The 16,337-nt window shown below is 46.5% G+C and overlaps 7 protein-coding genes and 1 long non-coding RNA gene across 11 annotated transcripts; 4 read left to right on the forward strand and 4 right to left on the reverse strand.

The window, feature by feature from the left end:
• The first annotated feature begins 631 nt into the window (after nucleotides 1-631).
• Nucleotides 632-7,472, forward strand: LOC4801445 (UPF0565 protein C2orf69 homolog). The gene is made up of 6 exons (XM_033376485.1): nucleotides 632-946; nucleotides 3,433-3,803; nucleotides 3,868-3,972; nucleotides 4,037-4,706; nucleotides 4,823-4,988; nucleotides 5,062-7,472. The coding sequence occupies exons 2-6, from the start codon at nucleotides 3,487-3,489 to the stop codon at nucleotides 5,427-5,429; spliced, it is 1,626 nt and encodes a 541-aa protein (XP_033232376.1). The 5' UTR covers nucleotides 632-946; nucleotides 3,433-3,486; the 3' UTR covers nucleotides 5,430-7,472.
• LOC4801444 (TWiK family of potassium channels protein 18) lies at nucleotides 953-3,426 on the forward strand. Its single transcript, XM_001358501.4, has one exon. It carries the CDS (start codon nucleotides 2,117-2,119, stop codon nucleotides 3,290-3,292), a length of 1,176 nt encoding a protein of 391 aa, XP_001358538.1. The 5' UTR covers nucleotides 953-2,116; the 3' UTR covers nucleotides 3,293-3,426.
• LOC117183244 (lateral signaling target protein 2 homolog) lies at nucleotides 5,450-7,513 on the forward strand. The gene has a single exon (XM_033376487.1). It carries the CDS (start codon nucleotides 5,475-5,477, stop codon nucleotides 5,922-5,924), a length of 450 nt encoding a protein of 149 aa, XP_033232378.1. The 5' UTR covers nucleotides 5,450-5,474; the 3' UTR covers nucleotides 5,925-7,513.
• Nucleotides 7,514-7,534: 21 nt separating this feature from the next.
• On the reverse strand, nucleotides 7,535-8,673 carry LOC4801446 (glucosidase 2 subunit beta). Of its 2 annotated transcripts, none has more exons than XM_015181769.2 (3): nucleotides 8,434-8,673; nucleotides 8,122-8,315; nucleotides 7,535-8,054 (listed from the first exon to the last, which is right to left on the reverse strand). In XM_015181769.2, exons 1-3 carry the CDS (start codon nucleotides 8,548-8,550, stop codon nucleotides 7,736-7,738), a joined length of 630 nt encoding a protein of 209 aa, XP_015037255.1. In that variant the 5' UTR covers nucleotides 8,551-8,673; the 3' UTR covers nucleotides 7,535-7,735. The 2 variants fall into 2 exon arrangements, with proteins under 2 accessions (XP_015037255.1, XP_001358540.1); XM_001358503.4 differs by having other exon boundaries at nucleotides 8,122-8,333; nucleotides 8,434-8,669.
• Nucleotides 8,674-9,420: 747 nt separating this feature from the next.
• koko (cyclin Q) lies at nucleotides 9,421-10,834 on the reverse strand. Its single transcript, XM_001358504.5, has 4 exons — nucleotides 10,498-10,834; nucleotides 10,289-10,433; nucleotides 10,010-10,231; nucleotides 9,421-9,950 (listed from the first exon to the last, which is right to left on the reverse strand). Exons 1-4 carry the CDS (start codon nucleotides 10,710-10,712, stop codon nucleotides 9,621-9,623), a joined length of 912 nt encoding a protein of 303 aa, XP_001358541.5. The 5' UTR covers nucleotides 10,713-10,834; the 3' UTR covers nucleotides 9,421-9,620.
• Nucleotides 10,835-12,046: 1,212 nt separating this feature from the next.
• LOC117183246 (uncharacterized) lies at nucleotides 12,047-12,706 on the reverse strand. The gene is made up of 2 exons (XR_004468378.1): nucleotides 12,151-12,706; nucleotides 12,047-12,090 (listed from the first exon to the last, which is right to left on the reverse strand). It is a non-coding gene; the product is annotated as an uncharacterized lncRNA (long non-coding RNA).
• A 109-nt stretch (nucleotides 12,707-12,815) lies between these two features.
• On the forward strand, nucleotides 12,816-15,308 carry Wdr37 (WD repeat domain 37). 3 transcript variants are annotated; one of them, XM_001358505.4, is made up of 3 exons: nucleotides 12,816-13,339; nucleotides 13,406-13,994; nucleotides 14,059-15,308. In XM_001358505.4, exons 1-3 carry the CDS (start codon nucleotides 13,180-13,182, stop codon nucleotides 14,804-14,806), a joined length of 1,497 nt encoding a protein of 498 aa, XP_001358542.2. In that variant the 5' UTR covers nucleotides 12,816-13,179; the 3' UTR covers nucleotides 14,807-15,308. The 3 variants fall into 3 exon arrangements, with proteins under 3 accessions (XP_001358542.2, XP_015037257.1, XP_015037256.1); XM_015181771.2 differs by having other exon boundaries at nucleotides 13,406-13,998; nucleotides 14,059-14,179; XM_015181770.2 differs by lacking the exon at nucleotides 12,816-13,339 and having other exon boundaries at nucleotides 13,855-13,998.
• On the reverse strand, nucleotides 15,186-15,900 carry LOC26532833 (vesicle transport through interaction with t-SNAREs homolog 1B-like). Its single transcript, XM_015181772.2, has 2 exons — nucleotides 15,646-15,900; nucleotides 15,186-15,577 (listed from the first exon to the last, which is right to left on the reverse strand). Exons 1-2 carry the CDS (start codon nucleotides 15,802-15,804, stop codon nucleotides 15,368-15,370), a joined length of 369 nt encoding a protein of 122 aa, XP_015037258.1. The 5' UTR covers nucleotides 15,805-15,900; the 3' UTR covers nucleotides 15,186-15,367.
• Between the last annotated feature and the right edge of the window lie 437 nt (nucleotides 15,901-16,337).

The following is a 16,337-nucleotide window of genomic DNA, read 5'->3' on the forward strand; positions in this document are numbered from 1 at the left end:
TATACAAATCACTCATCATATACATGAATATGTCTAAAGAATGTCAATTTGAGAAAATGTCTTTATAAGTTACGTTTTATCTTCATATCAATATCTATAATTTTATATAAACTTAACAAAATAGGGTATACAAAACCTATACTACGGCTTACACGCAATATAGCGACTCTTTTTTCGTTTAAACCTTTTTTTACAATAAATACAATAAAAGCAAGGATTAAAAACTATCCAATATTGCAGAAAATTTATTCTTCATTAGGATAAAACTATGTGGGCATTGCTGAGTGATTTAGTTAGTTGGCATTATTCAATGGAATATCAAAATTGAGCAATTTCCTTTTTCGTTTGTTTTGATTGACCTATTTCGCTACTTGTTTTTTGTTTCACTTATTTCGCTACCTCTTTTTTACCTCTTTTTACGCAAAATGCAATAAAAACAAGTATTAAGAATACACCAGTTAAATAGAAAAATGATTCATTAATCGAATAAAATTATGATGGCATGGTTAAATGTTCTATATAGCTAGTAATATTCGTCGGAATATCAAAAACGAGGAATATGTAAAATAGAACTTGAATTCGTCAGTATATTTACGGTATATTTTGAAAATGCGGCGGTATGTTTCGGTATATTTCTGAGGGTCGGACGGTATATTTTATCGACTGCTCACACTGCTCGTCCGTAAACAAGTCGAAATTTTTTCTGCGTTTAAGCCAAAATGATAATAAATAAAAAGAGTGAAATAGAATCTTAGAGAAATTGCATTTGGCTAGGCCAATATCTAGATTCGGCGGAGAGCGGAGGGATAAAAGCAACTGTTAATATTACCACCTTTTTCCAACCGTGCAGCGACGCACGACACAACATTAAGAGTAGCAAAATACGCGGGAAGTGCAGATAAATTGCCATTATTTTAACGCGTCTGTGTTAACAACAATAAACAGCGTAAGTAAATGAGAAGTGAAAACCCTGTGTGCTAGTAAATAATGTGCGAAAAGCACCGAAAAATTGTGCATAAATTTGTGAAATTTTGTATGCGTCGTGTCTGTGTGTGTGTGTGCGAATCGAGTGTTGGACAGAGTGCAGCTGTATATGTGTATTGGTGTTGAAAAAATCTATCTCTTCGCTACGCATTTCACCCCCCGTTTTTGCGTATTCATTTAATCTTCTTCCTCTTCTTGTGTATCACTGTAGCCGCATTACCGTTTCCCTCTGCGCGTGTGTGCGTTAATATTATGCCTTTTGTTTTTTTTTTTTAATTCTTTGTTTATATTTACTTGTATTTTGTTTTGCTTGCTCCTCTTTTTTCGTCTTCCTCCTTCCGACCCAATGCGATGCTCCGCACCCCGAAATAATTTATAACCCCATAAAAATACTAAAACACAATCTTGAAATGCTCTGGCCTGCTGCCGCCGCAGAATCATAAATCAAATTGCCATCAATTTTTAGACAAGCCTCCCACTCTGGAAACGAACTTTTCCGCGCACTCTGCCCGGCATTCCCATCCCCCCTGCTCGTCTCTCTGTCTCTCTGTGTGTATTGCACCTGTCTCGCTGGGGTATTTTGATTACTTCGTCCATCAAATAAAACACCCCTCTACCCCGCAACCCCCCACGAATTTCATTCGCCTCAACTTGCAGTCTCCCACTCGCTCTTTCTGTATCCGAGAGATACAATATTCTCTCCAAATAGTTTTCTTGGAGCCCCGTAGCTCAGTTGAATTTTGGCGCCCGCGTCTAACAGTTTGGGGCTCGGGAAACCCAAAAGCATTCGTAGAGTCCAAGGAAAATGCTGTGTGGAAACGCGTGGATTTATTTTTAGCCTTCGTGCCGATTTTAAATGTTCGAACGCTCCATATAAAACGCAAATCAGCAGCAAATAGATCGCAGATCGGGAAGAGCACTGCCAAATTAATTGCCAATGCGAGGAGCCTGCCAATAAACATTCAGCCAGTTCATAAGATAAGATCGATGGGCCATCATCGTCCAGTTCCCAAGATATCCATTATATAATCATGGAAATGGATTGACGGTCGGGCCATCCAGAGATAGAGAGAGAGAAAGAGCGGCAGAGACGGAAATCAAATTAGAAAAACCAAACAGAAACCGAACAGAAATGCCCAGCAAATTTCAAAGAAGAAGCTCCCCACAAGCGCCCGGCGGCTTGGGGGTTGGGGCATCGAGCGTCTCCTCAACGCCGAGCAACCAGCCCCGGAAGCGCGTGAAGCGCTGTTGCCGAAACTTCGTCACCTTCATGTGCACGCAAGTGGGCGTGGGCGCCCTGATCGTGCTCTACGCCATCTGCGGGGCGTTCGCCTTCATGAACATCGAGCGGGAGTACGTGGACAAGACGGCGGCCCATGTGCTGGAGCTGCGACAGAACTGCTCGCAGCTTCTGTGGTACATAACCGAGGAGCACAACCTGATCGACAAGCGGATGTGGGTCAACGAGACGAACGCGGTGCTGCGGGAGTACCAGGCCCAGATAGCGGGCATCATCAAGAACGGCTACGTGGGCCGCAGTCCCGAGCAGATCTGGAGCTTCCCGGCGGCCCTGATGTTCTGCTTGTCGGTGATCACAATGATTGGCTACGGCAACATGGTGCCGCGCACCCCCTGGGGCAAAGGCTTCACCGTAATCTACGCCACCTTCGGCATACCCCTGTACATTCTGTACTTCCTCAACATGGGCCGCGTCCTGGCACGCTCCTTCAAGTTTCTCTATCGCTCCATGCACGACTGTACACAGGAGCGCAACTTCGATACCCGACTGGATGCCCTGGAGAACGGCAGCCTGGGCGCCCTGACGCTGCGCAAGAAGATCATCGTTCCATCCACCGCCTGCCTGTGGGTGATCATCTTCTATGTGCTGACTGGGACCATTATGTTCGCCAACTGGGAGAAGTGGAGCTTTCTGAACAGCTTCTACTTCTGCATGACGTCGCTGTGCAAAATTGGCTTTGGGGACTTTGTGCCTGGGGCCTCGCTGACCACCGCCGCCGATGTGGATGCGGCCACGCATAAGTTGCAGGAGGACATCGCCGCCGATCCCAACGAGCTCTCGGAGCTGCAGTCCATAGCCGATCAGCACTCGAAGCTGGCCATCAACTTCGTCTACATGCTGCTCGGCATGGGCCTAGTGGCCATGTGTCGCAACCTGATGCGCGAGGAGGTTCACGTGAAGCTCAAGGAGATGAAGGAGGACGCCAAGCTGTGTGTCGAGGACACGCGTCTGCGTTTCGTGGGCTGCTGTGGCGATCCGCGTGATGTCTACGAGAATGATTACTACTAGGCCGGAATGGCCAGAGTGTGTGGTGTGTGTGTGTGTGTGTGGTGTGTGTGTATGAGAGTGTTGTTGGTAGGAAGGATCGGATGAATGTCAAATAGTATGTCGCCTAATCCCCCATATATGGTTTGCCCTGCCCCCCGCAGCTCACCATTGATCAATTTCTGCAACTTCAAGAGCGGATACGTAACTTCGAGGGCATGCTTGGCGGCGGCAGCGGGGAGCGTTTATGCACGCCAAGCACTTCGGCCGGTCCGTTCCGCATCTTCTCCGTGGCCGGCTTCCAGAACCGCGCCAATGACATCGTCTACTGTCCGCCGATTGTGCGGCAGCAGTCGCAGCATGTCGAGGACTCCACGGCCATCGTCTACTTTGGCGGCGACGTCCAGGACTTTCCGGAGAGCATGGAAACGAACCGGGACAGTCGCGGCTACATGAAGTACAACCTGGAGAACTCGGCGATCCTGCTGCGCGAGGCGTTTCCCCGATCCCACATCATTGTCATCCGGCCGGTTCGGTGAGTACATCTTCGGCCATCAAATCTCTCGTATATCTAAAGGGATTCGATTCTCTTGCTTCAGCATGGAGTTCAAGACATTTAGCTGCTTTGACAACTTTGTGCGCGGCAACAATGCTGGAGTCCCGGACCATACGCCCATGAACCATGCGCTGCAACACTTGGAAAAGTAAGTTCGGGCTCAGTGGCGCAGACGCTTGAGGAGCACTAACCCTCTCTGTTCTCCTTCACAGACTGCTGCAGAATCTGTCGCAACGTCTGATCTCCATACCAGAGAACGAGATACTCGATCAGGCTGCGCAGGCGGCGGCAGCCGCGGCTGCCGTGCAAGCTGCAGCTGCTGCCGCTGCTCTGACTCTGTCCAATGCCACCACAGTCCCCTCGGACAGCAACTCGCCCTTGGCGGCCAACGACAACAGCCAGGACATGGACATTGACATTCTGCAGGTTCAGGAAAATGTCACAGTGGATGCGGACGGGGAAGTGGTCTTCCCCATGCTCCCCGACGAGGCGGACGAGACGGCGGACGCCGGCACAAACAATGGGGGCGGAAACAACGGCAGCATCGGGAACAACGAAGTCGGCCTCAACAATCATCAGGAGTCGAACAACCAGCAGCCGCAGCAGCAGCAACAGCAGCAGGAGTCGTCGCCAGTTAAAATAGCTGCACCCGTGGCTCTGCCAGCCACCAACAACGTGGAGCACTACAACAATTTGAACAACAGCAACAGCGAATGTGCCACGGGACAGGGCCAGGGGCAGGCCGCACTGGGCGGACAAGCGCGGCAGACAGCGCCGGTGGCGACTGATAGCAATCCGTTGTGGTGGCGGGAGAACCTCAATCTAGACAAGTCCAAGCTGGTGCTCATTGGCTTCAGCAAGGGCTGCGTCGTGCTCAATCAAGTGAGTCGCGTTTGGTTCGTTAAGTCGTTGACATACTTGGCTCTGTCCCCGCAACAGCGGGAAGCTCCATGATCCTCACTGACCACGGTCCTCTTCCTTGTTCGCTTTCCTTGCAGTTCATCTACGAGTTCCACTATCTGAAGACCCTCACGCCCGATGACAGCAGCATGTGCCGACTGCTTTCTCGCATAACGGACATGTACTGGCTGGACGGTGGACACGGGGGCCAGAAGAACACATGGATCACGTCCCGGAGTCTCCTGGAGACACTCACACGCATGGGTAGGCGCTTGATCGAGCCCTCAGGGCATTCAAAAAGTTGATTATTAACTGAGTAAAACTGATTTTCGTCCAGGCATGAACATACACGTCCACCTCACACCCTACCAGGTACAGGATGACCGCAGACCCTGGATACGGAAGGAGGAGAAGCTCTTCACAGAGATGCTGAGGCGCTTGAGTGCGCCGATCACGAGGCACTTGCACTACGACAACCAGCCGGCGAACCTAATGACCCATTTCGAGGTTCTACAGGCCTTCTGCCAACACGTCCATGCCCTGAACCAGCAGCAACTTCAGCAGCAGCAACAGCAGCAGGGAGTCACCGATCAGTCTGCGGTGGCGGTGGCGGCGGCGGCGGCAGCGGCAGCAGCTGCAGTGGCAACGGTGGCGACCAACAATGGCAGCAACAATCTTCTGGATGCCAGCGAAGAGGCAAAGTGACAGCTTCAACTGCATCCACATCATCACAGGCGTCGCTTGCATGCAATGAGGAAGGGGACCGCTGCTCTGAAGCGCAAGCAGGTGCAGCAGCTGCGACGGCACCACCAGCAGCTGCTGGCCGCAGACCTGTCCCTGTCGTCGTCTTCGTCGCGCTTGGCGGCGGCCCTGATTTCATCGGCGGTGGCCCTCAGCGCCGCATCTACGTCGTCAGCCGCTTCAGCAGCAGCGGCCAATGTAAATAATCATCATCATAGCCATACGCAACCGCAGCTACTGCCGCCAGGACAAGTGCTGCCACGCCATCATCATCATCATCATCATCACCACCACCAGCATATGCATCTACAGCAGCCGCAGCAGCAGCAACATCCACAGCAGTCACAAGAACAACAGCAGTCGCAGTCGCACTCCCACAGACATCACCATCACCACAACCATCATCAGTGTCGCTCGAAACGCAAACTACAAAAATTGTATTATACGCTTTGCCGTTAGATTCGTACACCCCCTCCCCTTATTTTTAATTAACTTTATATATGTATACTTGTATGAGAGAATGTTTCTTAGAACCTTACCTTAAGTCGAAGCATCCAAGACCATCCCCAGCCCCAGCCCCGTCGCCAGCCCTCTACTTTTACTCGTACTCTAGTACTTCGCATCCATGTGTATCGTGCGCGTCCCGTTTGTCTATTTAAGTTTCAAAGTCATGTCGAAAGATACGTATCTCTATGTTGTATATTTATTTATTCAAATTTTTTTCCCGCTCATATCTCATTTGCGTAATTGGCCCAAAAAACTGAAGCAAAAATCTCATCAGTGCAATACCATATACAAACACCTAAATATATATATATATATATGTGTCTATATATATATATAATACGAGTATATATATATATATATGTATGTATCGAATTTTTCATCACTTTATGTATACAAACACTCCAAGCTATTTATTGATAATTGAGAAAGATTTGTGATTTGCGCACATTAATTAACTTCATCCAGCCTAAATCGTAAGTGTAGCAATCAAGCAATCTTCGTTTTAAGTACCCTCTCCTCTCCCAAGGAATTTACGTATTCGATATCTTCCGGCACAGTCGCCGCATACGCTATATTCAGTGTAGATCCCCCCACCCCAAACTACACTCCACCATCCCCAAAAAACCACAACAAGCAAACCCTCTGATTAAGTATTACTTAGCGTTTAGTAATGATATCTCTTAAGTTGCAACCAAGATGAAGATGTACTTTATAATGTAGGACGAACCTCAGTAGCTTCAATCAGTTGTGCGGCTAGCCCCAGATCTAGATCCATTCCTGGAGCAATATTAAATCGTCTGATCGTCTGATTAGAGAGACAGCAATCAATCGTCAATCTCCTTGATATTTGTATTGTGTACTAGTAGTGTATATTCTGGTTGTGCTGCGCAGTAGGAAGTACTACTCAATGCGAATAAGATTAACATTTGTCAAGCCATAGTGTGGCGCGCGTTCCTTATACTATAGTGAATGGAAACATGTGGGATCTTACCGCTTTCGCTTAGCCCAGAGACAAGAGATGACAGAGTGGCCCGTCATGATCCCATCTTGGGGCCCATTTTAAAGAGAAATCAAGTTAAATTATATAGTGCATAGAAGGGAGAGTACCACCGTACCCCAGGCCCCGTACATACACAACACAAAATTTCGTACCTTGGTAGAATTTGCAGTTCAAAATTGCTTTAGAGTTTGTCAGTGTAAAGTAAATTGTACGGCTTAAAATTCACACACGCACACATGGACAATTTAGGCAAGAATATACATACAAGATACTACATACATATAGTAACAAAAAAAACAAAAAACAGTCATACAATACACCTGCACTGCAGATACAGATGTAGTTGCAGTTGCAGATGCACAACGTGTATGTGTTTATACCCTACTATTATGAACATTATAAATGGAAAAGCTGCGAAGTAAACGTGCTAAGGTAAATGGAAGTGAAGTCCACTTCCCAATGATACGATTAATAAAGTTCCCTCATGTAAATTCTACTGATCCATGCGAGTCTGGTAATAAAATGAATAAGCATATACGAATACATTTACACACACTTGCTCTTCAGTTTGTTTCTTTTATTCAATCTACTACTTACTTTAAAATAAATTACAATTCTATTGTACTTGTAAAAAAATATCGCGTGTGATTCGCCAGACTGCTTCATCCTTGAGATTTGTGTCCTTGGCGGAGGTGGAGGAGGAGGAGGTCTTCGCGTTAACTTCGTCGATCCAATCCAGGGCTCTGCTATGCAGGGCCCGGAACTACGCACAGTCGTTGCGGCACTTGGCATGTGTCGTCCACTCGTCGCTGCCGTCGCAGCAATCACATACGTGATCGTTCACCCGACTGCTGGCCACATACTTGTCCCGGCCGCGCCCGGTTATGTGGCGCTTCTGGTAGCGGCAGTAGAAGCGCCCGTTGGCGCAGGCATTCGTGCTGGGCTCGTCGCTGCCGTCGCCCTCGCAGTCACAGTAGTCGTCGTTCAAACGGTTGAAGGCTATCTCCTTGCTGCCGTCCAGACACTTGAACTTCCCCTCGAAGTTCGGCTTGTACGCGTCATAGTCGAAGAGGCGCGTCCCTCTGTGCGGGATAAGAGGAAAACATAAAAAATGGCCGTGCAACAGGTCACTGTTCGGACGGGACATACCGAATAATTTTGATGGGCTCCACATCGGGAGCGGATGACCCGTCCAGAACAGCCGCGGCCGCAGCTCTGGCTTCCGTTGCCCCACCCCCATCGAAGGGGTCCACGTCGCGCTGTTTGCTGCCCAGGGACTGCATCATTTCCTTGTGCTTGCGACGCAGCTGCTGCAGGTTCCAGGGCGTGGGCACGGCGGGCAGCTGGTTCAGCGAGAAGGCCTATTATTCGTTTATATATTATACACATTTTGGACACATTTCGCATTTACATTTACACATTTACGCCGGCCAGAATGCCGGAATGGGGGGGTACCTGTACCTGATAGGCGATGAACGATATTCCGACCAGGAAGATCAGCAGCAGGAACATTTTCGATTTCTGGCGGTAGAATGGCTTGTAGTAGATGTTCTCACGCTTCACCCATGTCTTTCGCATTGTGTATTTTAATTTGATAAAAAATTCTTTGTTAACTAAATTCTGTTTTGTTTATAGAAGCATTGTATTGTTGTTGGAGGTTAGTGAAGGCACCTGCGGGGCACACGTCATCGATGTATCGATAAGAATACCAGCTGTTTTCTTGGATTAAAGAACCAGGTCTTAATTTAGATCGGTGGTATGAACCAAATCCACTGTAGGCATGCCGCACAAGGCACTTCGTACAAACAGCAGCAGCATAAGACATAGGTGTCTGTGGAATTTCTTACTATTGTACATGTTGCTGGTATTTGAACAATTGGTGCGCGTCAACCGGTACTATGGAAATTTGTACACCCTGTTTTCTTTCATTAATTTAAACATTATATTTTTCAAGCTAACTCGATCCCATACCAATTAAAAACGAATCTAGCCCACTCTACCCCCTCTCTTTAAACAGGTGGCCAACTTAAGTTACACTGCGAAAAATAATACTGTTTTTAAATTTCGTGGCATATCCATCCCTTCTCTTTTCTTACAACATAAGTTACCGAGATGTCTTTCACCTGAACAACGCTATAATTCTTTAAGAGTGTATTTTAATGTCCACTGGCTGAAAATGGGACAATCGTTTTCAGTCCATGATCGGAAATCATATTCCTCGACTTTGATATTCGGTTTAGTATTACTAGCTAGATAGAACCCTCAGCACTGAACATATATGTAATTTCTACAAGAAATACTAAAATAAGATTTAAACAAATAAATTCAAAGCCTAACTGGTCAGTGGCTTGAAATGAATCCAAGGTATCCTTCCAAGGTATATAAACATTTTCTATTTTCTTAACCAAAATTAGATTTAAAAATATAAAAATCTTATCGAAAAAAGAATGGTTTTTATACATACAAAAGACTTTATTTTGCTTAAACCGGGTTCTATTTCCTATTTTTTATGGAGGTATGCATGTAATAAACATTTTGAGCCAGCTGACTAAAGTATAAGATTTCAGTGTTTGATGATTTGTGACCGAATAATAAATAAATTCAAATGGGAATGCCAATTACAGCAGAGTCCTGCCTTCGATGCGAGATTATGCAGCCTTCAGGAGAGCTTCGTTCTTGTACACTTCAATTACATTTTCGATGATCTCCCACTGCTGTTCCCTGGTAAAATCCTTTACGAGTGGCTTGTACCACATGGAACCCTCTTCCGCCTCATCTGTGAGCGGCACTTGTATGCCGTACGTCTGCATAGCCAGCGACAGGCAGCCAATGGCGACATGAGTGGGCTTGTACTTAAGTATGTTGGCGCTGTGGTGAAAGTCTTGCAGGTACGAGGCGGCCGCCTTGGCTATCGGCACCGAGTTCCACACCTCGGCACCCACCCAGTCTTGAAGGGTCTTCATATAGTAGAGAAGGTACTGAAGGCAGAATAGAATCAGTTAAAAAGGGAGGACAAGGATCTTTACAAAGGGATTACCTTGTGAGCTAGATCTATGTTCAAGTCAAACCCTAGGGTGCGGGTTATGAGCAGCTCTGCTTGAACAATGGCATCGCGCATGGACCAGTACTCGTCGTTCAGATCCAGCGGAGCATTGCCACGGTTCAGTGTACAGTATGCCACGTTGATGACATCGCGTATTTTCACCGAATCGTCATCCTTGATTTTGCCAGCCAGGTACAGCGAAGACGCGGCAATTAGCTGGCAAGGAAGGTACTCATGAGATATCACTTTGCTGGGCATTAAGTTTGTACTCACGAACTCATCATAATCAGTGGGCTTGACCTCCTTGAAGAATCGATGGTAGACAATGGCGGCACACGCGGCAGTCAGCGGCTTCATCTTTAGCTTGGTGGCGCACTCGAATATGTAAAGAGGCACGATACCAGGCATGTTCGTCTTGCTGCAAACAATTGCAAGACTTGCAATTAAGAATGGATTGGTTGGACATTAAGCTTTGGACTTACCGGTAGTCAAGGGGCTTAAGTTGGGCCTGGGCTTTGCTCGACTCCACGTGCTGCTGCAGAGACATGACATCTAAAACGTTTTTCATCTTATTAGCAGTGCAAATAGAGGATTGAAGGACGGTAGCACGGACAGTGATGCCGAAATGTAAGCGAGGGAGTTCGTTGGCACCGACAGTGGGGCTCAGAGATCCAATTATCAGTGCAACGAAATGCATGTGGGGCAAAGCACGCCGAAAAATCGAGAAGCGGCAGTGGAAAACCGGTTCAATGGTATGCGCAATGCTGCTCGAAAGGGGCCCAGGAAAGCTAACGGCGTACTATTGCACAGCTGTTGATGTGTATGGTGGTCGAGATCGTTAAAACCTCGTACATATTTTAAACAACAAACACACAAGTACGCAGTGTGACCGCGGATTTATCGATAAGATATACCGTCCGACCCTCAGAAATATACGAAAACATACCGCCTCATTTTCAAAATATACCGTAATATACTTACGAATTCAAGTTTTATTTTATATATTCCTCGTTTTTGATATTCCGACGAATATTACTAGCTATATAGAACATTTAACCATGCCATCATAATTTTATACAAGTATTTTGACTAAAACAAGATTTATAAAAAAAAGATTTAAAAAAATCGGTCGAAATGTTGTCACGTCGATGCTGCTGGTACATACATACATATTTGAATACTTGTTGCTTATCAACCGAGTATGGGCCTTTGCATACCCTATTTCGTTTATTTTACTATGAAGATACTGTTTTAAAACGTAATTAATAAAGATTCCTGTATCTATATTCTGTGGAATTAAACATTATTGAGCTGAAAAGGGATATTGTTACCAGGAAAAATCCCATCACAAAATAGAGAACAAATCCCAAAAAAAGAGAGCAAGTGTCAAAATTTAGCGCCAAACTGAAATTGTTTGAAACATGATGCAAATATACAAGGTGGTCTCGTCGGTAAAAGTCAGTCCCTTAACGTATGCTAGCAATAGGTGCGAGTGAAAGGCACATAGTATAGTGATTGTGAGTGAGACGGCATATGTTGATGTTGATTAACCCTTAACAGGCCCGTGGGATTTCAAATTTCCTATAATACAAAGAGTTTAAGTTTTTTATGGTTTTATATTTAATAGGTTTGGATTTGCAAGCAAACGTTTCTTTTGCCTTTCCATGGATATTTATTTGTTAAGATTGTCGGCCCCAACCATTTCCTCATTTTCCGTAAGGTCAATGACCACATCCATGGTGCCAGTCTTTATTTCTACTTCAGATAACCATCTGTATAACGTAGCACGACTAGGTAAAGGAAATCCTTTTTTATAAAGATGTTTGTACGCTCTAGCGCCTGCGGTATGAAGGCTAATTGCCGCAGATATGTCCTCCGAATTAAATTTTTGTCGTTTTCCACCATTCTTTAATATTTTGATTTGATTATCCGTAAAAATTTTTCCAAGAGACTTTTCTAATTGGCGCGAGTCCTCAAGCTGCTGGCTTACGCGATGCATTTCCACCTCCATAGCACGAATCTTTTGTCTCAGGCACTCGTTTTCCTTGAACATTGCATGATTTATCATTTCGTCCCTGCAGAGCATTTGCATTATTATTTACATTTATTTATATATTTTCACACGGTAAACTTACTCTGTTTGCGTGTTCGAATTGACGAAACCATCTTTTAAACTTTCGTCCTCTCTATCCGGAACGGCGTTATCAATCAATCTCCTCCTTTTATAAGTCTGCCCTTTGTTAGGTGCAGACTTCCACTGGGAAGCTTTGAAGTGAGTATCGTATATTTTAGAATGAGCGCCAAGGCTGCACCCGAGGCTTTGCTCCCACAACTTCCGCTTCACTGCACATTTCGGAGCATGAATAAATTTTACTCCCGGAACATGATTTCGGCAAAAAGTGCAGTATGTCATTTTTGTTGGTGGCACGTAAGGGTTAAAACTGTATAAAAAATTCGAACGCGAACAACCTTCTACATCAATAATCAATCACGCACTAACGATAAGGGACAACACGAACGAACTTCGGCTCCCCACGAGACCAGCTTGTATAATTGCATCATGGTTTGAAAGTGAATAAGCGAAAAGGATTTAAGTGCAATCCATTGAAACAAATTATGCACGTAAGTTCGATTTGAGAGTGGAAATTCAAAGCACCTGCGTATAGAAGTTTCTAAAATTTTCTTAAAAATAACTTTGAAAATGAAATTTTATAGATTGCTGAAATAGATCAAATATACCATTATATAGTTGTCTATCCATGCCATATTTCCTCTGAACTTAAAAAAAACAGAACAATTGTTCACCTGGTCTGCGCTGAAATTTTTCAAGTTTCAATTTTCATGGGTATCGTGTCAACAAGTTAGAGATGAGCTACAAACGATAGTCACAGCACGATATCGGACGAGCATACAAACACACAACCCTCCAGCTGTTTCGTTATCATTGCAAAAATAAAGAAACCAATTCCGCACTAAACAATTCCGACACGACACGGCACGGCCTTATGAAGGTGGATCAATAACGCTGAAGCTAAAACTAACCCAAAACTGCTAATTGGATTGAGTGACACACAGTGACAGGCAGAGCTCGGCTTGCGGGAGGCAGGAAAAATATCTAGTAGATACACAAAACAAATACACGGTGCACCCACACCCCGCACAAAATGAAAGCAACAGCAACAAAGGCTCGCGCGGCCCGACTTACGAGCCTCACCGAAGACATGGCCAACATACCCGAGGATGCCCCGTACCGAACTCGCCTCCATTATCTGTTCTCGCAGATAGAAAAGGAGTTCGAGCAGCTCTATTTGGAGAATCTGAACTGTGAGTAATTGTAATTGCAAAACTGAGCCCACTCAATAACCCAAGGGAACTCCGCCTTTGTTGCAGTGCAAGAGAAACTTGAGAACGCCACCAGCAACAAAGAATCGCTGACCTCGCACGAGCCACGCGAACGTGAGCGCTTTGCAGCAGGCACAGTCATTCCCGCCCTCGCAACTGGTGGCTCTTCGGTCACCGCCGCCACACCCTCGACGAGCACACAAGCAGACGAAGTTGGTGCCAGCTTTCTGGCGGCCGCCTCCAGCACACACAAGAGCCTCAAGGCTAAACTTAGCAGTGCCACTGGTGGCAGCAAGGTAAAGGCGAGCAACAAAATCAAAGCCCAGACCAGTCGCATTGTCTCCAGCTTCAAGGCGCAGACGGTCGTCAGCTCGGTGGTACGGGAGTTTGGTGGTCACAAGGACGGAATCTGGCAGGTGGCTGCCAAAGCGGGTCAACCCATCATTGGCACGGCCTCGGCCGATCACACAGCCTGTATTTGGGGAATAGAGAGCGCCCGTTGCCTGCTGCAGTATCAGGGGCACGCCGGGTCCGTGAACTCCATCAAATTCAATCAGAATCGTGACCTCGTGCTGACTGGAAGTGGCGATGGAACAGCTCACATTTGGCAAGCGGCCGTCAATTGGGAGGTGCCCAAGTAAGTGATCGACAAATAAGCGTAGAACGTTGACATCATCCTTTCCTTCTGTTTTTCTCAACAGAAAAGGCCACTCGTCCGAGGAGGAACTCGACGATAGCGATGAGCAGGTTGAGGACCGAGATCGCGTCGACACCTTACGCACTCCACTCTGCGAGTTTACCGGGCCGGGTGGCCACCTTTCCGTGGTAGTGGCTGCCGACTGGCTGTCCAGCATGGATCAGATCATCACCGGCAGCTGGGACCGCACCGCCATATTGTGGGACGTGGAGACGAGTCAGCCACTACAGCCATTGACGGGACACGATCACGAGCTCACTCACGTCTCGGCTCATCCCACCCAGCGCCTGGTGGTGACCGCCTCGCGCGATACTACATTTCGTTTGTGGGATTTCAGGGATCCCATACCAGCAGTCTCCGTCTTCCAGGGACACACAGAGACCGTCACATCCAGCGTCTTTGCTCGGGACGATAAGGTGGTCTCCGGATCCGACGATCGCACCGTCAAGGTTTGGGAGCTGCGCAACATGCGCTCGGCCTTGGCCACCATACGCACCGACTCGTCCGTCAACCGCCTGGCCGTTTCCACCGGAGGAATCATCGCAATACCCCACGACAACCGCCAGATTCGCCTGTTCGATTTGAATGGACAGCGCGTGGCCCGATTACCGCGCACCAGCCGCCAGGGGCATCGACGCATGGTGTCGTCGGTGGTCTGGGCAGAGGAGCCACTGCTGAATTGTGATTTGTTCTCGTGCGGCTTCGATCGGCGCGTCTTCGGTTGGTCCATCGTGCTGCCGAAGGACAACTGAAAGTGACTCAAAAATTGAGCCGCAGTCATACGGCCCAAAGAAGAGAAAACTATGATCTAAAATAACCGCTTTAAGAACCCGAATATCTCTCGAACAAATCATCCGCGCTTCGTTGTCTAGATCTAGATTCGGGGCTCGTTCTTATGTGTAACCATAATCATAGATCCAGTATTATACATACAAACATTGTTCTAAGTGTTTTAGAGTCGCATGCAAATTTGTCGCCCTCTGAGTGTAACTAACTTTGCTTTTATGCCAAATAGTCGTGGTTATTATACATACATATTCGAATTCTCATAGTTCCTGCAAACCCCGGATGTAGAACAGAGATGGGACTGGACTGGACTGGGATATGGGAGCGGGGCGGAGAACTTCCAACTATATTATCTGTGTTTATTATCATAATGCGAAATATAACTTACTCTAGTGTGTGTCTAAGGCATGGGCTTAACGTTGATGTTACAGGTAGAACAATTCAAATAAACGTAATCAAATGCCCGAATTAATCGCTGGGTGTATTATAACTTTGGAATAAAAACAAGGGTCCGCTTCCAGTGGCTCTCACAGGTGGGCGAACTTTAGCACCAGCAGGCCAATGAGTATGCCCAACTCCAATATGATTATAAGTATCAGTATAATCTTGTTGTACAGGACTTCGCGGCCGAGCTTGCGAATGATGACGCGAGACTTGGACAGATCCTGGTCGGCATCTTCCAGGCGACGCGTGGTGCGGAGCAAAGACTCGCGTTGCTCTCCCAGCTCGCCGAGCACCTGTAGATGTAGCATTGAGCATTATCTAAATAGCAGGGAACTCATTGAACATATTTTTTTGCACCGACCTCCGCCCCCATATTCTCAGTTTCTATTGCAATCTGGTTGGAGCGCTGAATGCTGTCGCCCGTACGCTGCAGGATATCGTAAGTGTTCGCAGCCAGCTGCTGCTGGCGCTGCTCGTGGTCGCTGCCGCTGGGCAGCTGGCTGTAGCCGGCGTATGACATGTTTTTTGACAAATTAAATGCGTTTTAAGCAGCAAAAAAACCAAAACAAAGAACGGGTAGGACCGTTGGTGGGATACTCGGAAAATCCACTAGCGCGTTTCAAAAAGGCAGTAATGCGTTCGCTCTGTGGTGGCACCAAATTCACCGCTGATGTTTTTTGTGGCTGCGGATCAGAACGTAACCGCTCGTTATTTTTTGAAAATAAACAGAACAGAAATTTGTTTCATCTGGTTTCAAGCTTAAGCTATTATAGTCTCTGAAAGCGAGGCGTCAAATAAGAGTTACAGGCGGACAGACAGTCAAAGCTATAAAGACTCGGGTTTTACCGCTTTTTTAAATATCTAATAATTAAATATTCAAATTTATCTTTTGTAAGTCTGAAATTTGTTAAATGAATACCTTTTTTTTATATTTTGTCTAATGCCCTGCGCTTTTGGTGCGGACTCGTACTTTGCCAATCTTTTTTAAGCAGAGCCCATCGATTTTGAGTGGAATGTGCTTTTGGTTACCGTCTTGCTGCAAAGAGATCTACG

Source organism: Drosophila pseudoobscura, chromosome 2, assembly GCF_009870125.1.
Source record: "Drosophila pseudoobscura strain MV-25-SWS-2005 chromosome 2, UCI_Dpse_MV25, whole genome shotgun sequence".
NCBI classification, from domain to species: Eukaryota; Metazoa; Arthropoda; class Insecta; order Diptera; family Drosophilidae; genus Drosophila; species Drosophila pseudoobscura.